The following is a 27392-nucleotide window of genomic DNA, read 5'->3' as shown; positions in this document are numbered from 1 at the left end:
CTTCAAGGGTGATTATTGGGAGTGCATCCTGGCCCAGGGGCACGGTTGCCATGGAGACGCTACTGATCTGCCAAGGCTGTTTCTCACTGTGGGTGGAAAGAAGCTCCCCTGCCAGCAACTATGTGGGATTCTGGCAGCTGGAGAGAATGCTGAGATGATGTGCTTCTTCTCCATATGCGAGTTCAAAGAGACTTCTTTAAATGCAGGTGGCAACTCTGCTCAAACTCATAGGAAGAATAGTTTTGATTAGTATGTAGTCTGCTACAAGCACAATATGTCCCCAATGAGATGCCTAAGGATTTTCACTTGAACAAGTTTTGCAGAGGGTCAATATTTCTACCCCGAACATGCAGAAATGGAAACTTAGAGGAACTTTTATTTGTCAGCAAAGGTAACATAATTCTGAAGTAAATTATATGACTATGTTTAAATGGAGAGGAAGGGTCTCTTTTGGAGATAATAAGCAAATTTGGAAATGTGCATTAATGCAGAGACTTTAACTGTAGTTTTCTCTAGTATTAGTGAATTATTAGACTTTATCTCATACATTTCTAAGTTTAAAAGCAACTCATGAGTTAAAATGCTATCTGATGAGCATATGGTTTCTTCTTAGGGAGATGGAGTCTAGCACAGAAGCTAATGTTGGTCATAGGAAAAATATGACCTCTAAAACCTAGCTCCACACTGGGAGTAAAATTAACCAGAAGTTCTAAGTGACCATTTTGGTAATGATTTTTATGTTTGTTTGGGTTTGGGGTTTATTTTTTTGTATTTTGTCTGCTCTTGAGTTTCTGTGATTTCATATTTTATTCACCTGTAAATTCTATGTTCTAGGATAAAGCAAAGGGGATGGCATTCATTATTTAGAATCTTCTCTCTGTGTTTGCACTTATAATCAGATGGTTGTGTTGAGCATGAGAATGTAGTTTTGACATTTAAAAATGACTGCAATAGAATCTTTCCTTGTCTGTATCAAATGTTTTGAGATTGGGAAGAGAGAGGTACCACAAAACTGGGACTTGAAGTCATTGGGACCATTTGGTAAACTTGACAAATTAGGGAATTCTTTGTTTTTTAAATGCTAATGTTAATTGTTTTCCCCTTTAATTTTAAATAACGAGTGAGTTGGGAATTATAGAGTATCAAAAGGGAATAGTCTAATTTTTTTTCTGCCACCCCGTTAGTCTCTACCCAAACTGGGCTCAATGACATTCAGATACTACACACACTGGTCTCAGCCATCTGTTGGTGAATTTTTTCTACTATATGAAGTTTCAAGCTGTTCTAACCTTTTCTACTTCCCCACATTTTGTGTGTGTGTGTGTGTGTGTGTGTGTGTGTGTGTGTGTGTGTGTGTGTGTGTTTGTGTAGAAGAAATGTTCAGGAATTGATTTTGTTGTCACAAGAAATAGCAACAAAACTGGTGAGGTACTCTGGATGCTTTTTAAACACTCCTGAGGGAGATGTTATGGGCTATAATTCTCAAGCCTTTAAAAAAACAATATCAAAATAACAGTCTAGTTCATTCTCCAAACATAAAGTCACTTCACACAGGAACTTTTAAATCTAATGTTTCGTATGTTATTGCATATATATATATATATATATGTATATATATATATATGAATATAGATTCATAAAGGTCAAGGATCTGTAACCAAAAAGTAGTACAATCTGGAAGCCAAAACATGCTCAAATATATAACTTCTTCAGCCCTGATAGTGCTGCAAGTGCAAAGCCCTATAATTAACTGTATATGACAGGACATAACTAGAATGCAGGCATGCTAAAATATTATATAATTACCTTCAGGAAAAGTACATAAAGTGTGTATGCAAATGAATTTCATGCTGAGCTATCAGTTCCATCCTCAAGCTATTTGCTTATATGCAGATATCCCAAAATTAAAAAAAAAATGCCTGCCAAATCCAAATCACTTCTAGCCTCAAGCACTCCAGATTAGGGATATTCAAGCTTCATGTGCCTTCTAGGTAAAGTAAATTTAGCTTTTCCGATGACTGCCTTAAAGTATAATAATCACAATCCACTTTAAATTCTCACTTACTTATTTTGGAAAAGGGGGAACTCAATCCATAACAGAAAGGGCTCCCTCATTCAAATGGGATTGAACTAAGAATTTTCAATTGGAAGGATGATGGGAGCCTTCCTATTTCTGAATTAGAGATGTATGTGGCAGGGCAGGGATAAAGCTGAACATATAACATCATTTTGGAGGCTTACTAAACCTCCAAGTTAGTAATGTAGCTTCAATTACCCAGTCTGAGCAGGGGTTAGCACAATGGTGTCTCACCAGTGCTTCTTGCTATCAAACATATCCATCTAAGATTTTCTAGTTTTGGCATTGCATTTAAGCATAAACAAATATGCTTTGTGGTATATCAGGTTCAATGCTCAAAACTCTCTTTAAATGGAGACATAAATGATGAAGTTCAACAACTGAAAGTGCCTGTTATGGTCAAAGAGTTTTTGACAACTATATGAAAGGATAATCATAATAATAACAGCTGAATTATGTCTTAATGATAACAGCTTACATTTATGGAGCAATTTTGTTGCACAGGTACTATTTTGTATATTGGCTCATTTTATATATTGGCTCATTTAATCACCAATAGAACAGCATGAAGGCATTCTCTTATTGTCACCATGTTTGCAAGATAATATCAAAAGGATGAATCTGTTAAAAGACACAGTGATGGGATCAGTATCAATCCCTCCTTGCTTTTTGTTTTCTATTGTGACCATGTCTTCCTCATTTATTTTAAAACCAAATCTATAGATTTTTTCATTATGAGTCACTGTATATAGAACATACATATATGATTAATTCAGAATTCATCTTTAATTCCTTTAGTAATTGGAATGCATTCAAATGCTATCTGATTCTTGTCTTCTCTGTTTTCAGAATCTGTAGGTAAAACTTCGGTTAGTTGAGTTTCCAGTTGAGTACTATAGGTTTCAAATAAAGATCAGAAAAAAATGCACAAATATTTCAAAGGAATAGGGATTATTTAAGCAAAGTTTTAATAACATGAAATATAACATCAATGAATTCAAAGCAGAATGCCAAGCATGCTTGTGTGGTCATTTATAGTGAAGGGCTTCTTTTGGACTAAGCATAGTGGATGTGATCATGGCTGTCTAAACATCCACAGGCCTGAGAATGGTTGTAACAATAGACATCTTTACTCTTTCTAAGGCACACTAGGACTTGACTTTAATATGGTTGACCTGGGGACATCTTTCAATACTAATACTATTTCCTATAGTGTTATAGTTGAGGTTATAGAAATACTTTACTAAGATGAATAAATAACTTGAATTTTCACTTTTTCTGTTGCTCTGATACAGGGTGTTTTGAGTGCTGTATTAAATGCCTGGGAGGTATTCCCTATGCTTCTCTGATTGCCACCATCCTGCTGTATGCGGGCGTTGCCCTGTTCTGTGGCTGTGGTCATGAAGCCCTTTCTGGAACAGTCAACATTCTGCAGACCTACTTTGAGATGGCACGGACTGCTGGAGATACACTGGATGTTTTCACCATGTGAGTCATCCTTTATGTCCACTTTTTGTATAGTGCTTTTTTTGCTTACATTCCTGTTTCTGTTTTCTAAATTAATAGATTGTCCAGCTAAGTAAGGTGATGATGAATGAAAAAAATCTTCATGAGGCAAACATGATTCAGAAAATCATTGATCCAACAACCAATACAAGGTGTTTTGTATAGATTATAAGGCCAAATTAGCAGAGTTTAACCTAGGCTTAGACATGAAATAAATTACCACTAAGCAGGAAATTTTTGCCTTGCTCTTCAGATTTGAGCATAGACTCCTCAAAAAATGGTGAAAAGACAGATGACAGGCAAGCAAAAATCTAGACTTTGGTGTTAATTCTAAGAAATTCATAAAATTCTAAGGAGATTAGACACTTCACAACTTTAATCCAGCCATGCAAATATTACCTTACTTTCCTTACCTCACAGAAAATATTGTCAAAGGTTCTTGTGATCTTTTGTAAGACAAAAATTAAATATTGAGAAGTTTATTTTCAGAAAACACCAATTATGTTTTGATCCCCTAAAATATTAACTTCTAGGATTATAAAATTATGATGATGTTGAAATAATGGTTTTTGTAAATGTAATTTAAGCAGTCTGGACGTGCAAGTCTTTTGTCCTGGTTTCAATCTCTTATTAATATTACAGAGAACAAGTACTTAGGATTCATTTATAATTTGATGTTAATTCTCACCATCTACTGGGTGATTTCATGATTATAGACAGAAATAATGTATTTATTATTTTTTTAAAACACTCATGTTTCATGCTGCTTGGTTTATGTGTTTGGAATTTTCTTTTTTTTTTCTTTCTAAAATACTTAATTGCTCTTACTGCAAGCTCATAATTTCTGGAACAAGACTATTTATACTTTCAAATATTGATGGTTATCTGATTAGCTATCGTACCATTGTTTTCTACTCAGATCCTTCTAGATAAAAGTAATCAACTGCAATTCTGATTGATCCAAGCAGGTTCCTTTGATCTTGGTGTCACTGGTAACTCCTTAGTAGAATAAAATGATCTTATAACTACAATATCAGAAGTATGCAACGTTACGGTCCAGGTATGGTGGCACACACCTTTAATCACCGCACTTGAGAGGCAAAAGCAAGCTAACATTTATGAGTTCCAGACCAACTTGGTCTACGTAGAATGTCCCAGAGCTACATAGAAGACCCTGTCTCAAAAACACTATATAATATTGCTAAATTTCTTTAATGTCCATAAACTAGAACATTGTTTTCAACAATAGTTTTAATAACTTGTATCCTAGGAGCAATTAAAGTTAATTCACTGTGAAAATGAAGAGAATGGAGTTGCACAGTACTGTTATATAATATAAACCACAATTCTCTGCTCTGAGGGGAGGAGGATATGTTGTTCCAAAACAGGAAACAGCAGAAATTTTAAAGAAAAGATATTTAGCTTTTATATTTATCTGTAATGTTTGAAGATTTTAAATATTGATAATTTCTAAGCAGTAAAAAAAATGAAATAGAATAAAGGAAACCTAAATACTTCCACCAGCAGTGAGTAGAATAAGAGGAGATTGCTGAATGAGTGAGGTCAGCAGAGATATGTGGTGCAGATCTGTGAGCACAGCTACTCATGATACTGGAGTAGGGAGAACAATGAATTCAAATCCCACCTGGGCTGCAGAGTAAGTTCAATGCCAGCCTGGCAAAATTAATATAAGTCTTTCTCAATGTTGAAAGCACAAATAGAGCTGGGGATAGAGCTCACTGATAGAATATTTGTTGTGTATATGCTTAGGTATATGTCATCATCATCTAGTATATGTGAGGTTCAATTCCCTAGGACTGAAAAAAAATAAGAAATTATTATTAAAAACTACAGTCCATAAATCTGATGTATCATTGTCTCCCAAATTTGCAAATGAATGTTTATTAGCAGGTTAAAATTGTCTATTTCACATTGTAATGTTATTTCACCAACCTTTTGTAAATTAGCACTATCCATTTAATTGAGTAATAAATATTCCTGTAATTTATTGTCATAGAGTTGAACAGTAGGAAACACATAAAACCAAAACTTGATAGTGATTCAGAACCTTAGATTTAAGTTTCCATAGGATCATTTTTCCATTTAGGAAAAATCACTTTGACTGTCAGGGAAGGCTTCAGATAGATTCCGAAAGTGGATTAGACCTGATTGAATTCATAGAAAAGGAAGGAGTAGAAAGAAACAGAAAAAAATAAATAAACAAAGCCTACAATGAGAGAACTCACATGGTTTCAAATCCATGGTTCACTTGCTGTATCACTGGCATACCACTAGTTAAAAGAGCTGCCAATCTTACCAGACCTTTGGGTATAGAAATATAGCCAGACATAGGTGTCATTAATTAAGCATATTTTCAAGTGGTTTTCTTCTTTTCTCTATATTTCAATTCAAAGGGTTTGCCTGTGCCTACCTGGCTGTTTTGAAACTCACTCTGTAGACCAGCTAGATTCACAGAGATCTGCCTGCCTCTGCCTCCCTAGTGCTGGTATTAAAGCCATTTGCCACATTGACTCCCTGTCTCAATTCAAAAGTTTTAAAACAAAATACCTTTATAAGTCAACTTAGTTTTAGGGAAAGGGCTCTCAGATTCTAAGAATATTTTCCTAAGGCTGTAAAACTGAATTTTGTTTTGAAACTGGCCTGTTTTCTCATCCAGTTTACTTTCTGTTGCCATAATAAACACATTATCCACAAGAAACTTGGAGAAGGAAAGGGTTTCTTTGGCTTACAGATTAAAGTCTGTCATGTAGGAAAGCCAAGAGAAAAACAAAAATAAAATTACTTACTTAATTATTTAATAAATTAATTTCCAGAATCATTATTTGTTTATTACTCATATTCATCATTCTTTGTTTATTACTCATGCTCATCATATGGATGTAATTAAACTATTTCAAAATCCAACTGGGTAGCCAGGTAGTAGTGGTGGATTACTTTACTCCTAGGACCCAGGAGACAAAAGTAGACTGATCTCTGTGAATTCCAGGACAGCCTGTGCTACTTAGTGAGTTCCAGGACAGCCAGAGCTATGTAGTGAGACCCTGTCTTAGAGAAAATAAAGAAGAAAGAAAAGAAAAGAAAAGGAAAGGAAATCCATCTGGGTTATTGCTAGTTAGTTCCGGAGAGTTTTAGTAAGATGATTTCATGGATATATTTTAATGTGATAAAACTGACATTTTCTTTTCAGTTATATCTCAGCATAGCTGGACAAAATATGTTCTCACTGTTCATTATTTTAAGCTACCACAGATGTCCTTGAAATCCACAGCTCTATATTTAGTCTGCATCCAAATTGCTTAATTCAGTTATAGCACATGAAGTTTTTAAGGAGTCATAAGTCTAATAAATGACTATATATATTAACAATTATAAAGTTACATGTTTGATATTTAGACAACAAACTTTAAAATATCACAGATCTCTGCTGAAGCTCTGTGGATACTCTCTGTGCGAGCCTGGGAAAGGGGATTTAGAAAAGACTTATATATTTTTATAATTTTACTTTTGATCTGTTACATGAGAAATTAAATGAAATTTAATGAATTTCATTTATATATTTGTTATAGGAATGCAGTGAATATATTTGTTATAGGAAGACAATTATACTGAATTGGGGGTCCAAAATTATTCCTCTTTTCATAGTTCTAATTCATTAAATTCACTATATAGGCCTCATGGAGTTTCTAAATGGAGTAAATCCTGCTCCTTGAAAAAAAAATCTTAGTGTGGTGAGTAAGAACTAAAAAGTTCATAAAATATGTGAAGATGTTGAGGTTGTGGAGATTGCACGCAGCAGGACTGCCTGCAGGGATGGGGATGTCAGAGGAATGGGATATGTAAAGAAGAAGCAGATGGTGTAAAATGAGAACTATATGGTACTGGGGGCAAATAATAGTTATATAGGTGATGCGTCTTGCTCATAAACTTTGTTTGAAAAGAATATGTTGGAGAATGATCACAGAGAAAGCATGTGGCCAGTTTTAGTGATTTACAACTTCTTGTTTCAGCCATATGCAAAAGTTTCTCACTTAAAGGAGAAAAGAGTCCTCTTTAGTTAGAGAGCTAAAAGATAATGATTAAAAAAAAAGATTTCTGAAGACTTATGATTTCACCTGTGTTCCTCAGGATCTGAGAGTAGCTTTTTTCTTTATCCTTACATTCATCTCTCTCTCTCTCTCTCTCTCTCTCTCTCTCTCTCTCTCTCTCTCTCTCTCTCTCTCTCTCTCTCTCTCTCCATCCCTCCCCCTCGCCTCCATTATTCTCTTCCTTCCCATCCTTTCTCCCTCCTCTACCTTTTCTACTTTCTCCCTTATTTCTCTCCCAATCCCCTAAATACATGCAAGTTCCTAAACATAATTCAGATCTCCAAGACTAAGGAGCAATCTATGAAATGCATGTAACCATGAAATGTTGCCATTGTGCTTTACTAGTCATCTTCCAAGCATGAAATTTTATATTTCACAGATAAGTCTGCAGTTGGTTTCTTCTTCTGCATTATGTTTCTATCATTGCTGTATTCTAAATCCTAACTTCCCAGTTACTGTTAAGCCATTTTGTCATGGTCCAACCACTGTGTTGAGCCCTTCAAAGAAAGAAGAGAGTGAATTTCTAAAAGCTTTTTGATCTATTGGTAGAATTTTTAATGTCTCTATCTATCATTATCCACTGGTATCCCAGAAGCCTTTTCAGCTGTGATATGTCAATTTGGTTCTTAAAATTCAGATCATGTGTTGGATCCAAACTTGTGATAAGTTTATAATTTAATCTACTTCTCCCATTATTTCCCCTCTTCAGCAACATCTACATATTAGCACAAGCACTTGGGCTCACTCACTCAAGAAGTGGCTTGTTATTTGTTGTGTAATGAACAGTAACTCTTCTAATTTGTGATTCAGAAACTTTTACCTGAGAAAAGTTTTGACAATGTATTATTGCTATGTTCTTTAATTATCATTTGACACCAAGGAAGAGGAGGCTAGGTATTCACCACTGCACAACACATTCATACAGGCAATGAAATGAGGAGAGTTGCTGAAAATGATATATAAAAAGGTGACCAAGATAATTAAATGATTTGGCCTCTTGAATAACTATCCTGAGGTCTGGTCGCATGCTAGCTTTATTCCTAAATAAAATTCCATATAATTTATTTCTCAAGGGTTGTATTTGAATTTTAAAAACTAGAAATAAGTGCTCAGGATCTTATAATATTGATTTATAGACACAATAGATTTTATTTTTAAAATAACTTAACTCTGATTTTATATTAATTTATCAAAAATTAATTTACCAGATTTATGACTTATTTGATACTTTAAAACAAACAAAGATAGATTCCCAAAATTTACTCCAATCACCATTATGAATTTATTATGTATAATTTTTTATTGTTCACATTTATTCTTTGGAAATTATTGAGTTATAAAAACACTTAGCAAAACACAAACCGTCTTAATGGTTTGAAGATAACAATATAACAAAGGAAAACAAACTGAGGCTTGGAAACCACAGCAATCTGCAAACTCTCTCTACTCACCTATAGAACAGACAGTTAAACCAAACATTTTGCCTTCTACATACAATAATGTTTCAAGAACAGGCAAAGCAGAGCTGATTGGTGATTACTGATTTGTCTTGGATATCAGAACATACTTTAAATCACAGTTAAAATTTTTGTTAGAAATCTTATTGAATTAATGATTTTGGAAATAACAGTCAAATAGGGTGCATTTTTTACTAAGCAATTTTTTTCAGGCTTCTAATCATTAAGAACTGCTGTTTTTAATCAGAAACTATTTTTCTTAAAACTAAGAAATTGATTAGTTACATAGGTCAAAATCCAAAGCAGGTCTTACTAGGTTTACTGCAATAGGAAGAAATCAAGATGTTGGCAAAACTGAGTTCCATCTGGAATCTTTGGAGTTGTTCCATCTTCCAAAAGCCACCTGCATTCTTGGCTCCTTGTCCCTTTCCATCTTCAAAGCCAGCTATGTGGCATCCTGAAATCTCTCTCTGAATTTTATAGAGACACTCTTATATCTTTCATTTTAAAAATCAACATGGTTACATTTAAACCACTCCTTTTCTCCACAATAATTTTTCTATCTGTAGATCATAAACCACATTCTGCAAAATCCCTTTGGCAATATAAAATGACTCACGAACCCTTTCTAGGAAGTAGGGTATAGATACCTTTGGAGATCCTTTATACCACTGCTAAAAGTAGGGAATTGGGTAAATGGGTCTCCATACTCTAGAATGTAGCATAACTTTTAAAGCCATAGAATGTGAACTTTTCTTCTTCTTAGTAACACTAAGAAGATGATTAAGATGATTAAGAAGCATGGGCCATTTCCTGCTTTTGAAAATTGCCACTTTACAACTCAGAAGAGATATGACACACTTTAGTATTACTGTCATATCGGTGCATTGTAATAAGTGACTTGCAACCCATAAGCATATTGTTACACAATGCCAGACTTAGATTAGTTGTATGTAGGCTTCATATTTGGGTATACAAATATACTGCCATAAAAATATAACATTGTGATTTAAAATGTAGGAAAGAGGCAGATGTAGGGCACTTATTTAGTAGACACAAGGAGACCTTGATTTCATTCCCTAGCAGTAAAGAAAAACATGAAGAGAAAAAAGGAGAGATAAAAATATATACTCTATCATATTTGGAAGGTTCATAAGTCTGGAATAAAGTTGTCATCAAAGGAGGACTCTCGTAGAGGACTTCAGAAAGCTCAGCAATTTGTCTCTTCCAGGTACTGGCTTGAAGCCACATCATTCCAATCTGCCTCCATTTTTGTAGTGATTTCTCCTCTTTTAAAACTTAAGTGGAAATCTTATTAGATAAATCAGAACAATCTTAATTTTGAAGGAGATTGGGAATCCCAATGAAGATGAATAGTTTTTGTAGAAGTGTTTATCTACAGCACAGACATTATAGCCATTCCTCAGGTATTTCAGTATTGATGTTGTCTTAAGGGTAGAATGATAAGCATATGACATAAAAAAGGCATGTAGTTAATACATTCCAAGTCTTGTACATGACTTATTCCTCAGGTTAGGTGACATAGGGTGCTGAATTGGTGTTATCTCCACATTTGCACTCCATTGGCATATTCAGCAGCTATGAGTACACTGAATGTGAACTACTCACTGATAATGACAGTGTACAAAAACAAGTCCTAATAGAATGTTTTTCAACTACAGGACACAATTGTGTTTACAAATATTTCCTTGGTTTAAAAAGATACTATATAGACCACAAATACAGAGCAAATTGTTTCAAAAAAAAAGAACTATAAATGGAAACTTACTTCACAAACATGCAAATTATTCTTTCTAAACATAATGAGTGTTGATCTCCTAAATACAGAGCTATAGGATGAAAAGTATCCTGTATCATCTACTGTCCATCATCTATCTATCCAAACTTATATCTAGCTGTTTTGTATTTATCAGTTCTCTGTTTGAATATGTTTATATTTCCTAAATGTAATTTTAGTATGGATTTTTAAACAATAAGTGTTCAACTATGATAAAAGCAAAATACTGTTTTAAACCTCTCAAGAATCACACTTTGGTGATTTCTGACTCAATTCTATTTAATATTAATTTGTGGTTCTACCATAAAAACATACTTGTGATTTTTCTGAAAATGACTTTATTTACATTATTAGTACTATTGTTGCCAGAAAATATTAGTGATGTTTATGATATTATTTAAATAAAGTCCATTTAAAACCAGTGAAGTGGCAAAGTATGAAATTTATATAAACTTATAAAAAACTAATAACACCCAAGCATTCTTCATCCTTTAATATGTTTAAAAGATTCAATGTTTTATCCATATATATGCATTTGATAATTTTGCCTATGATTACCCCACTTATCAAATGATTAGGCAACCTCTTAATTATCTAAGTAAGACTTCATTAACTTGACCAGAGAACAAGAGAGACTGCCAAAGAAGAGAATAAAGTCTACATATGCACAAATCTCAGCACCCTTGTTGATAAATGTTAAGAATACCAGAACAGAATATATATGCTAACATTACACATATAAAACATGTATGTTTTATAATTTACCTATCATAATGAATACCAATGTTCTTTTAATTTTCTTATCCAATATTTCATTTAATATAGCATTTTTGGATCCAGTTCAGTACATCCTCCTTTCCCTCCCCCATCTTCTTCTACTTTTCCCCTCTGAACTTCATGTACTCTTCCTCTGTTTTTTTTAATTTAATACTCACTGAGTCCATTTAGTGCTACCTGCATGGGCCTGAGCATGGGCATGGGACCATATACTTAGGGATCACATCTCTGAAGAAAAGTGACTTTCCCTCATCCAATAGGCATCAACTGCCAATAGCTCCTTGGTCCATGGAGAGATTTTGGATAAATGCATATCTTCTACTTTCATTTCAAAAGATCCATGAACACATGAGGATCAGTTTTTGAAATCAAATGACAATCATTTTAATAGATGACATTGTCTTTTGCTTTTCTTTTTTGTCTCCAGGATTGACATCTTTAAGTATGTGATCTATGGCATTGCAGCTGCTTTCTTTGTCTATGGCATTTTGCTGATGGTGGAAGGTTTCTTCACAACTGGTGCCATCAAAGATCTCTATGGGGACTTCAAGATCACCACCTGTGGCAGATGTGTGAGCGCCTGGGTATGTCATTTCTCTGCACTCTGCATGTAATGTGGGTGGATTTCAGTATCACATAGGTGTTCAACTCACGTGGAGAGAGTTAAAGCATTCTTCAGTGTAGTAACATTTCCTTCAATGATGGCAATCATGCAATTTTATAAGATTTCTAAATTAAGGGTATTTTCTGGGAAATATGGGTTTTAAATTCTAAAATCTTATGTACTGCAACTAATTTTATTTTACAGGAGAATCATTTATTGATTTATTGTTATTTATTTTTTAAAGGACCTAGAGTTACCATACAAAACAATAGAAAATCCTTCCCTGCTAACCTATAGGAAATGTCTATGCATCTAAGTTTCTGTCTCTTCTTTTAAACATACCTCTGTGTTAAGATATACATATATAAAAATTTTATAGTTGCCCTCATATATATATTCTGTTTTGTAAACTCACTAATGTTGGTCTTCATTCTTTATTGATGAGATGTTTAGAGGTAAATAAGACCAATATTCCTAACAGAACTAATTATATACAAGGCATATATCTATTAATGCATGAGAGTAGTAAAAATCAAATGTAATATAGTTCAATGTGGTGTTGCATGTTTTATGCAGAGTAGTTTTCCCACAATGAATCAATGAAGCACCATTCTTGGCTGGCCCTTCTTTCTATTTTGTCATGACATAAAAGAACATGTATTTAATTGCAGCACAATAAGTCACAAAATTAAAGTGATCAGTCACAAGGAATAATAAATCGCTTCAGTCTCACAGAAAAATTAAACATACCTGTTTCCAGCAAATCTTTATATTGAACAACTTGGAACCAATTCTATGATGCTACTTGGCTGAGTTGTGGACATCTATCTCTGACTAGGGAAAGCTCTTATTGCAATTGTTAACAGATAATATAAATGACTGGAGAATGCTGGAATTTCAGTAATGTAACTTAAGGACTTCAAAAATGGGATTTCCACCTAAATTCTTTAGATTGGTAATATCAAATTTCAGATCCAGAGGAAATAACATATATGAAGATCTTGGATTGATCTAAAATGTATGCATATTTACTTCTTGGTAACAGTCAAACAATTCCTCTACAAAAGACAAGTTTCTGACCTTGATTTAATATCTAGTTTGCAAATAACGTATGAATTCAGTGAATGACAAGCTCTATTGTCCAGATATTGCATGACAGTGTCTCAGTGAGATGTAGAAAGTAATTTTCTTCTCTGAGTCAGTGTTGACCTATTTGACAGCAATCAAACTCTGTTGCTGTAGTTTTCTTTCCCACCAAGTCCCACAGCTGACCAGCCCCAAATAAACACACAGATGTTATATTAACTATAAAACTATTGACCGTGTGGGTAGGGCTCCTTATGGGCTAGCTCTGTCTTAATTATTAACCCATTTCTATAAATCTGTGTATTTCTACGTGGCCTTATCTTGCCAGAGAACACTGGTGCATCCTATCTTCCCCATAGCTACATGGCGTGTCTTGGTGATTCTTTCTCTGTCTACCTTTCCAATAATTCTCCTCATCTCCTAGTCTGGCCTATCTTCCTGCCTCTATTGAGTAAACAATGTTTTATTAATCAACCAATAAAAGAAACATATATACAGAAGACCACCCCCCATCGAAGATCATCTCTGAAGTTCTGAGTCCACAAAACTACACAGGTGAAAGGACGAGAGAAAGGGGTATATAAGGCGATTTTTAATGGCACAGAATATCTCACTGGCAGGAAAATTAAAGTCAAATGTGATGTTCATTCAGAACAGTAGAACCATCACATAGTAAAAATAATCACAGAGAAAACTCACATCTATGTACAGATAATTATCTGCCTATCACTCACTCTCTTAAAAGGAATCTAGAATAGCTATTTTTAAATTGAATCATGAGCCACACTATTTTTCTACAATAGTAGCAATTGTGTCATCAGTCACACCTTACACACCAGAAGATTGACAGCAGCAGCTTCAATGGCTATGCAGCAGGTAGTCAGCCAACAAATGTGTGTCTGCCTATTCCTGTAACACCTGCTCTGGCATGCAGGTTTGATCAAAGCCGAGAGAAGCAGAAACTGTGATCTTCAACACAGGAAAGAGTGAGGCCTGTGACTGTGACTATTGTTGTATATATACTCAACAATATATACATATTCAAAATAAAAAATAATGAAAAATAAAAAAATTAAAAAGTGCCAAAACAAAAAGTGGACAAACAAAACATGAAATTTGCTTTGTGTTGGTCAACTACCATTCTGCATGGGACCTGCTCTGGTATGGCTGTAATACCCAGAGACACTCTATTATAGATAATTGACTTGCATTTGACATTTTTTTTTATTTTCTGGCTTGTATAAGTACTCTTTCTTCAATCAGAGTCACATTCTGAGATATCAATTTTCACTGTATAAATTTTGCAAAGGCACAGTTAATCCATAAACAGCCTGCCTTATCCAAACAGCAACATTGTGCCATATCCAGTTTTGAAAGCAATCAACTTTGTAACTGTTGTTAGCCCATTTTACACATGAAGTCATACTTTTACATTTGTTCTTACTCTTCTATTTATTCAAGTTTTGATATACAACCTTCTGCTAAAGCTTTTCCAAAGAAAATTTTGTAAGCCACTGAAATTTAAACACACATTAGTTATATCACCCAAATATAATTTCTTATCACTTGTGACTCTTTATGTCTTCATAACCCTACTTTAAATTTTTTAATTTTTATCAATTTTTTCATAGAATATTTTGATAGATTTTTTTTGTTAAAATAGTTTGAACTTTACAGAAATGTAATGACTTATGCAGTTGCCATATTCACCAATTCTAGCTTATTGATGCTTATAATAGCTAGTAAGCTGGTACTGATATATTGTTTATATCAGCCTATGCTTTATCCATTTTCGCTTGAATTTTGCTAAATGCTCTTTACATGTACAATATCCCTTCCAGGGTTTTATTCAAGTAATTTACACAATGGTAATAATTTTTCTGTGTTAAACTTGTCGTAGGGTTTATTTGCTGTGAAGAGACACCATGACCACAACAACTCTCATAAAGGAAAAACACTTAATTGGGACTGGCTTAGAATTTCAGAGCTATATTCCATTATCATCATGGTGGGACATGGCAGTGCGCAGGCAAACATGGTACTGCAGAGGTAGCTGGGAGTTCTACATCTTGATCCACAGGCAACAGGAAGTGAACTGTGACTCACAATGGGCATAACTTGAACATATAAGACCTCAAAGTCCTCCCCCACAGTAAATACTTCCTCTAACAAGGCCACAACTTCTAATAGTGCTACTACTTATGGGCCAAGCATTCAAACACATGAGTCTATGTGGGGCATACTTATTTAAACCACCACAAAACTTGACACATTACAATTTCAATATTTTAATGCTCATTCATTTTGTATTTAGAATGAATATATATATAATCCAATTTGGATTCTACAAAGAGGCTTTTATATGCAGTATACCCATGATACCTGTCTTTAACTTACAACAGCACTATTTAATACTGTATATACATTTGCTAACCTCCAGAGATGTTTCAAATATAGTTATAGTTGGCAAAGTAATGGCTTAAGCACCTTTGCTCTTGAATTATCCCAGGTCATGTGACCATGGCTATAAAGCAGTATCAGAAGCTATACTCTTTTGGGAGAGACCCTGGATGCCTGTACCGTTGGCCATGCCCCTTTCCATATCAGTACACAATGTCTACATGGGTCCAACATTCATTATACTTTAAGTCAGCCTATTTACCTGAAGTCCCACTCCATGGTGAACACCAGCTTCAGAAAAATATATTGAAAACTTTCCCAGGACAGGAACAAAAACAAAACAGACAAACTGTGTCTCAAATCATACAGATGACTCTCCCTTGAATTGTAGGTAGGGCCTTCTTCTACCTACAAAGTTCTGTTTCATGCTACTCTCTCACATTTATTGTCCCAGGGACAAAACACTGTTCAGGAGAGCATTAATTCCAAATAATAAAAATGTTGCAACAGCAAGGCTCTTACCCCCCTCCCCAAAAGATTTTTATTACCAGGACATCCTCACAGTTAAAGTGGTTTCTTATAATTTCTTAAGCCTTTTATTCTGTTGTGAGAAATGAATTCTGAATAATTTTAGTAGTTCTAATTATTTTCATTTCTCCCAATATGAAATTAAATACTCTCAAGTATTCTGTATAGACCTACTTAACTGAAACACATTGTGCTAGTGGTAAAAATCATAATTATATCATCAATAATAAAACCAGCTGCGAGTTGGTCAGAGCTTCTTATATGCCATTTCCTTAACTAAATGTTTCACATGTATCAGCTCATTTAAACCTGTCTGGGATGTATGAGGTCTATGTAGAGTTGTTATTTAACTTTGGAAGGAAGGGTAGAAATAGAGTTCTGAAAAAGAGCCCAGCTAATGTTAAAATGACTGTGTTTTTAAACAATATGCCGTATGTTTCCCTTTTGTGAAATAAATGTGATATTTAGATAGGGTTGTAATGAATTTAATCAATGTTTATTAAATAATGGAAGACTTAGTGGGTTGGGGAAAGGAACTTGCTATGTAAGCCTGACAACCAGTATTAAATTCCTGAAACATTTGCATTGGTAGGGCGATTGACTCAATAATGTTGTGCTATGACCTTTATACAAGTGCTGTAGCATGCACTGCCCCACACTCACACAAAAACAGGTGAAATACTATCCAACCTTTTTTTAAAAATTAGGGAATAGATTTTTGTCTTTTATATTTGAACTAAACTGGAAACTAATGTGCATGCAGCAAGCAGTGCATAGATGGAAAGGCATTGCCATGTCTGTGATTGGAATCTGCTGTGATGCTTAGCTGACATTTTTAACTTTTGGTGTGAAAGGAATAATGAGACAGGTGTACATAGCTTTATGAACTGGTCCTCTTGTCACACAAAACAGTGGGATGTATCTGTTACTGTGATTCGTTTTATATACTCCAGGAAGGAAACACACACACACACACACACACACACACACACACACACACACACACACACACTAGATAACCACTTCCTTTCTCTGGTAGAGACAAACAAAATGTTGATCACACACAGTAGTCAACTGTGTTTTAAGACCCAGAATTGTCTGTATTCCACATAGAATATTCTATTCCTTTGATCAATCAACCAAAGAGAAAGAATTAGTTCTGATAAAGAATTTATGAGGAAAATTCTCATATTCTAATATAATTTCTAACGGCATTTTTTAGCATTTAAGCACCAAGAGTCTAAGGAGTGTGTATTTGCTGAGAAAATTGAATGCAGAATTGTTTGTCAACAGCTTACGTATTTTCTCTTTCCCTGTTTTCTCTGCTGCAGTTCATCATGCTAACATACCTCTTCATGTTGGCCTGGCTTGGAGTCACAGCTTTCACCTCACTGCCAGTGTACATGTATTTCAACCTATGGACCATCTGCCGAAACACCACACTAGTGGAGGGAGCAAATTTCTGCTTGGACCTCCGTCAGTTTGGTAGGTAGATAGTGGGTCTCGAAGTAAAAAATGCTTTGATTAGCTACCCCTAAAACATTGTAAATTGCTTTGGAACCACCAGAGATATGTTTATCTAACTACAAACTTCAGGGAATTATGTAAATTTAAATAGGTAGGAATTCAAGAGTGAAGGGAAATTGCTGCCATTATACATCTACATTCATATTTGAATAGGCTGTCAAAATGTACAGTGCAAAACTGGTTTCTTTTTCCTAGTTTTAGCTAGACATACATACATACAGGCAAAACACTCATTAATATAAAATAAGTAGAATTTTAAAAATACTAATTCATATTTGTAGATACTGTAAGTAATGTTCTCTACTGACTCTTCTTCACACTTCTGCATAATAGGAATATTTTCTGGAGAATAAGGCTCTGTGGGGATACTATAGACAGATTAGTAGGGTACAGTCTAGCTAAGCTTTTCCTACAATGTAAGTTCAGAAGTAACCCCTCCACTAGCCTTCCAGATGAAGTTCTAAGGCTTCGTGTATTTTGATATAAATTTGGGAGCTGGAAGATATGCTCTGTGTGCGAAGTTCTTGGCTAGAGGTACTATTGCTTCTACTGAGATTGTAGTCTAGGAATCAAAAGGCATGTGAACACACATAAAGGAAAGACACCACAATAGACCATGACAGTTGCATGAAAACCTGACCCTTGCTGGCTTGAAATCAATGTCATTTCATTTTCCCACTCCTAAAAGTGAAATTTGAATGAGATATAACTGCTCTGGCACAGCTGGCAGATAAGATACCACATGCCTAATTTAATTTGGATTCCAGATAAATAATTTTTCAGTAGAAGTCGATGATAATTGCATGAGACATAATTATACAGATATTATTCATTCTTAATCTGAGATTAGAATTAATCTGAGCTATATTGAAGTTATTTTTATTGTCAAATGTATTAATCCTATTCTTAAACCTGATTTGTTGCTATAAAACTGCTGCCAGTGAATTAGATCAGGCATGAAGTGTCTTTCATGAATGTGTCTGTGCTTTGGAATACTTGACAGGTCAGCATTCTTTTGATAGGAAAAAAATTTTCTCAGTGATAAGGGAAAAGAAAGTGTGTGGAGTAGAGGGCTTAAACCAGGGAGAAACAGAAGGCTGTGGCTCTTACAAACATAAATGAAAAAAACAAGTGGGATGAAAGTACAATCAACTATGCCTAACACTATTGACTACCAAGCAATGGGAAGAATACAGGTACAATGCATTTGGATCAAAACCCTTACACCCTTCCTTCCATCTACTCCCATACCACCTACCAGCATTTCTCCTTCCCAATTTTGTTTACTTTTTGAAAAATTTAATGCTTTGAGAAGTCCATGCAATGTACTTGGGTCATGTTCTACTCTTTCCCCATGTCCCCTCATATCCATCCCCCTTCCCTACCTAGGAAATCCAATGTCCAGTTTGTGCTGACTACATACTGCTGGGTTTATCGCTATCTAGTAAAGCATGGTCAGCCTACCAGGGTCCACACCCTAAACTGACTCTTCCTCTCCCAATAGCAATCAGTTACCAATAGCTCCTCAGATAGGCATGGTACTTGGTACCTACCTTCCCTCTACATGCTTGGACTTGAGATTGTGCAAGTCTCGTGTGGGGTATTATTGCCATAACTTCTGTGAGTTTCAGAAAGTTTTTCAGATCCAGGGGTAATAGATGATTATGAGGCAATAGTGTTTTCTAGACAGTGCAGAGCACTTGTCCATATAGATTCATAGTTGTTGTGACAGCATGAACATTTTTTAAACCCAGTCTACTTAGTGCTGCTCGTATATACAGGAGTGTATGGCCATCACCAGAAGCATGAGTTGCCTATCTGAAACTACATAAAAAAACAGACTAACAAAAATTTAGACTCTCCCTCCATCAGCAGCCATTAAAGTTACTAATAGTGGCTCAGCTAGGAGTGGGACTTTGTGAGCCCTTCCTTAAATCATGATGGAATTTTTGTCTGGCTTGGTATTCTGAAGGCTTTCAGTCATACTCCTGTGAGTTCGCGTATGCAAAGTCTTGAATGACATATTACTATGCCCATAGATTAGTGACTCTCAAAATTCACTAGAAAAGCTTGTTTCAGTAGATGGACATTAATGTAGAGACCCACAACTCATCTACATGCAAAATATATGATATCACAAAATGTTCACCCCTACCTGCAATATCATGCCACCTCTGGGGGTTGAAAGATTGTAAGAGCCACAAGCAGTGGATTACTACAAGAATACAAGAATACACTGTTTTCCAAGTGCAACAGGACAGAATATATATATATATATATATATATATATATATATATATATATATTCACAGCAGTTATGATAGCACTTACAGTACGCGTGTATGTAAGCTTAAGGTCAACAAAATACCAATGTGGAAGGGAGGTGTCAAAACAAAGTCCCACCCTCAGCTAATGAGCTACTGGCAATTTATAGCTTCTGAGAGGGAGAGTAAGTTTTCCTTAAGTGTGTGGCCACTGGTAGCATGACCACATGCCAATTTATGGACATATACCAAAAGTATATGGGCAGCACAAATTATATTTGATGACTTTAGAAAAGAAATGAAGATGCAAAGTTCAATGGGTAGGACTTCTTGGAGGGGCTCGAGAAGAGAAGTAAACATGATTAAAATGCATTGTATAAAGTTATCAAAGAATTGATTAAATATTAATAAGAATGTGAATATATATATATATGTATATATATATACATATATATATGTATATATACACACACACACACACACCAAGGCTAAGCAAGGAACATCATATGCTAAAAGATGAGATGTTAAGATGCCCATAATTTATCATACATTATTATTTCATGCTTGTAGTTTTTAAAAATTCAGTATTTATCAAAAAAAGTAAAGACCGAAGGTAGTGTGAATATAATTTCTTCCATTCCCTAAAAGGATATCTAAATCCAGGGAATAAGGACAACAGAGATGACTCAGAGGGTAGAAAGGTCTTGCCACAAAAACATAGCAACCTAAGTTTTATTCCCATGCAAAGGTAGGAGGAGATAACCCACCCCACAATGTTGTCTTCTGATCTGCACATGCCTTCGGTGGTACATGCAGTTTGGTGCACACGTGTACACATATGCACACATACAAAAAATCATGCTCATGTACAATATTAAACGCATTTAAAAATTTTAGAGTCCTTCTTATTAACTACTCATGTTGAGGGAGAGAATGTGTGTTCCTATGTACATAGATATGAGCATGCATGGGAGGTCAGAAGACACACTTAGGACTCAACTCTCACATACTGTCCAGTTTCTTTGTTTGTTTGTTTGTTTGTTGTCTTGTAGACAGGCTTACTCACTGTTGGGAATCCTGAAACGAAGATCAGGCTATGTGGCCAACATGCCTCATGGGCTGCCTGTCCCCACCTTCTCAGTGTCACTAAACCCAGATTTTTGTAATATGATCCTTGGGATCAAACTTAAATCACTGTGTTTGTGAGCACAATATTCCTGAGCTATTTCCCTATTTGCTTGCTGACACCTTCCAGACCTAAATTTCACAGATTCCATGCTAAAGATGTGTGTTACCATCTAGAAAAACAAGTATTTGAAAATTCTTCTGGGTAGTTGGTCTATGAATCAATAGGCAAGTGTCAACATGGGGGAAATAGCAACTTCTTTTAGTTCCTGTTTTCTGATAGCACTGTGTTTGATATCATCATAAAACAGGCCTCTCTGTTGAGCAATATGTCTTTAGAAACGAACAAAAGCCTTGAACAAGCAGAGCAAACTTGACCCTGACTTAGAGTCTGGGGCAAAATCACTAAAATAGTCATGATCCTCCCACCATCACAGCAATGAACTAGCTACAATCAAATCAGTTCAGTCCTCATGAAAACATGGTTAAATTGCTCAGTTAAATTTATACCTCCTACTCATAATTGTAGTTACAGTTATGATGGACAATAAAAGCTGAGAAGAATTTTTTTACATTGTAGCTCAACACAATTTAGCATGAAAGTTGCTAAGGTTTGAACAGCCAAAAGTTTTTTCTCTTGAGGCTCCTTTAAAACATATTTAATGCTAACCTATAATTTTCTACACAATGTAGGGATTGTGACAATTGGAGAGGAAAAGAAAATTTGTACTGTCTCTGAGAATTTCTTGAGGATGTGTGAATCTACTGAGGTGAGTATTTTTTACACTCTAATTTTGTTAAAATTATAGCCTACAGTTTTCTACTTAAAGAATGTTTTACAATTAAATATATTTTGATTTTTTTCTATCAGAGATTGTTTAGCTTGCAGTTTTTTCATGCAGCCTACTAGAGAACAAGTATAAAAATTATTTTGTATATTTAAATGCCATTATTATAAGTGCTTGAGGTATTTCAGAAATTCATTTTAACAAAAGTTGAAAATTATAAAGATATTTTATAACTTTATGTTGTTAGATCCATATGTAAAAAATCCATCATTTTCAAAGGCAGTCTAATCTTTATAATAAAATTATAGTAAAATGGTTCCATTGTAGTGATTTAACTGATTTGATTTGAAAGAGAAAGACTATTTTAATGCTATTGTGGATGAAATGCATGAATTGTCAAGTGCTACCACTTATTGATGATATACTAAGTCATCTTTATATGATAGTGACAGTCCCAATCTCTCTTATCTATGTGACTGACTCACCTTGGGTTTTGTTTGTGTGTGTGTGTGTGTGTGTGTGTGTGTGTGTGTGTGTGTGTGTGTGTGTGATGTTTTGTTTTGTTCTGTTGGATGTTTGTTTTGTTTTTTACAGCTGAACATGACCTTCCACTTGTTTATTGTGGCACTTGCTGGAGCTGGAGCAGCCGTTATTGCTATGGTAAGTCCCTCCCAGCTCCTTTATTGACTTAACAATTTGAATTTCAAATCTATTTGCTTGAATATGCAATTTGCTCCCCATATAATTTCCATATAAGTTATTATTGTCAGGATAGTTAGAGAGGGTCTGAGGATATGAATTAGTGGTTAAGAGCACTGGTTGCTCCTCCAGAGGAACTGGGTTCAATTCCTAACATCCACATGGTAGCTTACAGCTGGGGATCAGACACATTTTTCTGGCCTCCATAGGCACTAGTCATTCATGTGGTACACAAACTTGTAGGAAAAAAAAAACCACTCATACATATAAAATAAAAATAAATCAGATTTTAAAGATAATGAAAAGTTTTTTAATATATGTATTGATTTATTTGGCAGTGGGTAGCAAGTGGGCCAGAGTGAGTATGTGTGAATGTCAGAGGCTAGTTTGGGGGAATATTTTATCTTTTCTACCATGTGGGTCAGGGAATTTGAACTTGAGTCACCAGGCTTGGCAGCAATCTCCTTTACTCATTGTGCTATCTCACTGGCCCTATACATATTATTTTGAATAGAAAGAGTGTAGAAGATTGTGCTAAAATATTAAACTCTATTTTAAGGATAATTTTCTCTGGCTAGTATCATTCTAAGATTCTGAGTTACCATAAATAATTTTCAACAGTATTTATGACTTTTCCACTTTAATGATAGTTTAGGCCATTAGAGGCAGGGTTAAAGTAACTACCACTACTGTTTCTGGAACTAAAAGTTCATTACTTTAAATATTCTCCTATTTAAAGTACTTAAATGATTCAATATTTATAGGAACAGTTCTTCATACTATCTCATTCTGTATTTATAATATAGCTATCATCATTATTTCTATCAAATAGATGAGAAAATTCAGATGATTTCTATTCTATCAAAATATTGATGGCATCATCTGTAATTTAAGGCATGGTTACAAGGATTTGTGTTAAAAATAAGCAGTTTCTCTACCTAGTTATTTTGTAGCCATGTTAAGAAGGATGCTAGAATAGTTTTGAGACAACTTTGTAACCATCAGTCAGGAGGGAAGTACAGCAATAGCATGACATTAAGATTAAAACTGTCCCCGGCTTCAGAACTAAATGGTCCTGAATTTCTTTCCATTATTTTATTCATATAACTTTAATTTAATAAATAACATAAATGCAGTAAAATACTATGTTTAGTAGTTTAGGAATAACATTTTCTCACATAACAAAGAGTAAGGTTTTGAACATTTAAAATTACACATTTATTTACCAGTTATTCTAACTAGCACTTGATTTTGTTCCTGTAAATTATTTGCTTTTAGAAGTTGACAGAAATTCAATATATTTATCTTATTAAGGACTTTGGAACTCTTTGCAATATGAAATTGCTAAATTAAAGCTAATGAACATGTATATTACCTCATTTGCTTTAAGGTGTGAAAAGATAAATCTACTTTTCTAAGTGATATTCAAGGATACAATACACAATCATTAACTATATTTGCCACATCAGAGAACAGATCTGTTTATCATATATACCTCCTATGCAGGAATTTTTGTGTCCTTTGACCAATATCTCCCCCATATTCTCCTTAAACCCTGGGTCATTCTCCTTCCTACCACAAGTTGAATTTTAGTTTGAGCTTATGAATAGGATCATGGATTTTTTAAATCTTTGTGGTTCTGGATTGTATCTAAATATAATAAAATCCAATAACATAATTTTCTCCTTTTATCAGACTTAATATCATTTCATGCTGAATTATATGATCAAAACATCACAGAAACTTGAGCATGTGGAAGCTCTCTTTGATTTACATGCACTGACAGAGCTTAAGCTCCTTAAGCTTTCATAATAATGCCATAGCATAGTATGCAGGAATACCATTCAAAGCCCCTTCTCTCAAGACACAGCTTATACTAAACAAAAGGAAAATTTTCAAGAGAAATAGAATATCCTGAAAAAATGCCAAAGCAGATTATACTTTTTCTTACACTTTTGTGTCACAATAGTTAGGATTAGGAGCTGTTGATCTAGAATACTTGACTAGCATGCACAAGACCTTGGGTTGATCACCAACATTACTATTAATTGATTAATTAATATTGTGCTATAAATTAAACATAATAAATACACTGTAATATTTAGCCTTTAGAATGATTTTATTATGTATGCACATCTGTACTTTCCTAGTGTCAGTTGGTCTCATGTCTTGTTATTAACTTTCAATTAATGACATCACTTACCCCTACCCTTTTCTCCCTTTAGTCCCTTCCAGTTACCCTCCTTCAGACACCTTCCATGCCCTGTGTCTTAGCTACTTTTCTATTGAAATGACAAAACACAATGCCCAAGACAACTTAGAAGGCATTTAATTGGGGGACTCACCTTTCCAGACAGTCCATGACTGTCATGGCAAGGAGTATGGCAGCAGACAGGCAGTCATGGCATTGAACCAGTAGTAAAGCTTAATGCCTGATCCATTAGGCAGAGAGAGACAGAGACAAAGACAGAGACAGAGATAGAGAGACATAGAGCAGTAACTAGGAATGGCATGGACTTTTGTAGTCTCAAAGCTCACTCCTAGTGACACACCACCTCCAACAAGGCAACACCTCCTAGTCCTTCCCAAATAGTTCCAACATTAGCAGATCAGGCATTCAAATATATGAACATATGGGGGTCATTCTCATTTAAACAGTAACATGTATCCCTCCCAAATTGCTGGCCTATTTTGCCTTGATAGTATTTATGATCGAGCAATTAGGTACTTAGTATTTACTTTTCCAAATGTTTAATAAAAAACATTGTCTACTTTTTTTAATCTCAAAAAGTGCAACTTAGCTGTTAATTCATCCATCAAAAATTACTAGGTTGAAACCTTTCATTTTGCACATGAAGGCGAAACCTAGAAACTTGTGAATGCTAGGCAAGTAGTTGACCACCAAGCTAGACAAGGGAAGGGTCTAAAGAAAAGGCTCAAGTTGACTTTGCACTTTTATCCAGATTAACATTAAAACTGTGATCCTCCCTCTGCATCTCATGAGTAGCTGTGAATACAGGCCTATCCCACCAGGCTTAGCTTATTTGCTTCATTTTTTAACATAATACCTTCCTGGTTATTGAGTACATACTAAAATAGATGATCCATATGACTGTTTTATCTTCTAATATACCTAATGTCATCTAAAGGCAATCGAAAATCAACGTTAAAAAAATTGCTTGATAATGAAATATACAAGTTTACTTTCGAATTTCTGAGAGCATTCCTCTTGGCACACTATAAATTCAAAATATGAACCACATAAGAGAGTAATTCTGCTTATGTATCATACAGCATGATTCACAGATACATGAATATGAAGCAAGCAGTTTTAGGATTTGGGTAAGTGATGATAGCATAGGCAGGAAACATTAAAGAGCATTTATAATCAGAATTGGATTTTTTCAGATTTGCAATAGGGTGAAAGATATTTAGCTGAGTGAGGAAATACATTGTAGCCATAGTGTCCTTAAAACACAAATGTTGTTTATTTTTAAAATGTGAGCTTTCTTGCATAAATACATAGTTTGGTTGCTTATTTCATTGTAACAACAATATACTCATAGTGAACAGACTGCCAGTATAAATGATGTTATCTCCATCAGGTCCACTACCTTATGGTTCTGTCTGCCAACTGGGCCTATGTGAAAGATGCTTGCCGGATGCAGAAGTATGAAGACATCAAGTCGAAGGAGGAGCAAGAGCTTCATGACATTCACTCCACTCGCTCCAAAGAGCGGCTCAATGCATACACATAAATAAGTTTCTCTGTTGCTTACCATTCAAATGCATTGGTGTTTAATTAAGGGCCATCCAACCATCCAACCTGTGAAAAGCAAAATGCAAGTGCTTCTCATCAAAGATATGCAGGGTGACTAATGAATCACCTGAGCATAACTCTTTGCTGATTAGCATTTAATCTCCTTATTTGTTAAATTGGAATAACCAGATCTCTTCTACAAGCTCCTATTCAGCCTTTTTTTTTAATTTCTCAAACTGATTTCATAGTTCTGTAAGATCAAAGGTATTAACATTGTCAAATGCAAATATTTGGTTGAATTTTAATCATCTCCCACATATCACACACAACACTTTTTGCATTTTTTCTTATGTTTTGAAAAGAAAATAGCTTTTTATACTTTTTTGGTTTTGATTTCAGTAACTAGTTTAACTACAGGTAACCTTCACAGGGACCATTGTACATTATGAACAAGAGACAAAGATGGCATCACATTGACTCTTCTTGAAATAATGGAAATCTAGTCTGGAGATCAGTGGCCACATAGCTATAGGCCCTGGTTAATGTTTTCATCAATCTAAGGTGCAATTTCTAAATTTATAAGGGTAGGTTTTAAAAAAAGTGCTTCTTATCTTTGTTAACATTGTATTTTTTTTCTTGATGTACTTCAAAGGTATTTCTCTGAGTACTCATGTTTATGTTGTGAGCATGTAGAAACAGTGATGCTAATGCATGGCCAGTTGCCTTTCTAAGATTGTGACACCAGGCTTACCTTTTAAAGTTTAGTGTAGAAACAATTATCATGGAAATAACTACTGTGGACTGTTGGAGAATGATCTTTTTGTGATTTATGCAGTGGCTGGATTGGATCTTTTAATATGCTAATGTGGAAAATCAATTACCTTTATGAA

The 27392-nt window shown here is 34.7% G+C and overlaps 1 protein-coding gene across 1 annotated transcript; it reads left to right on the top strand.

Moving 5' to 3' along the window:
- The first annotated feature begins 288 nt into the window (after window positions 1-288).
- On the top strand, window positions 289-26500 carry Gpm6a (glycoprotein M6A). The gene is made up of 7 exons (XM_027391035.2): window positions 289-391; window positions 3373-3565; window positions 12149-12305; window positions 17671-17824; window positions 21949-22025; window positions 22638-22703; window positions 26348-26500. Exons 1-7 carry the CDS (start codon window positions 289-291, stop codon window positions 26498-26500), a joined length of 903 nt encoding a protein of 300 aa, XP_027246836.1.
- The last annotated feature ends 892 nt before the right edge of the window (window positions 26501-27392 follow it).

The sequence above is a fragment of the Cricetulus griseus genome, assembly GCF_003668045.3.
Source record: "Cricetulus griseus strain 17A/GY chromosome 1 unlocalized genomic scaffold, alternate assembly CriGri-PICRH-1.0 chr1_1, whole genome shotgun sequence".
NCBI lineage: Eukaryota > Metazoa > Chordata > Mammalia > Rodentia > Cricetidae > Cricetulus > Cricetulus griseus.
The sequence above is the reverse complement of the archived record's forward strand: the minus strand, read 5'-3'. Positions and strand labels throughout refer to the sequence as shown.

Bases quoted from the DNA above. Each gene is read 5' to 3' on its own strand.
- Gpm6a (XM_027391035.2), top strand. From the start codon at position 289: ATGCCTAAGGATTTTCACTTGAACAAGTTTTGCAGAGGGTCAATATTT. The intron at 12,306-17,670 runs GTATGTCATTTC...TCTCTGCTGCAG, and splicing joins GCAGATGTGTGAGCGCCTGG to TTCATCATGCTAACATACCT. The intron at 22,026-22,637 runs GTGAGTATTTTT...TGTTTTTTACAG, and splicing joins GGATGTGTGAATCTACTGAG to CTGAACATGACCTTCCACTT.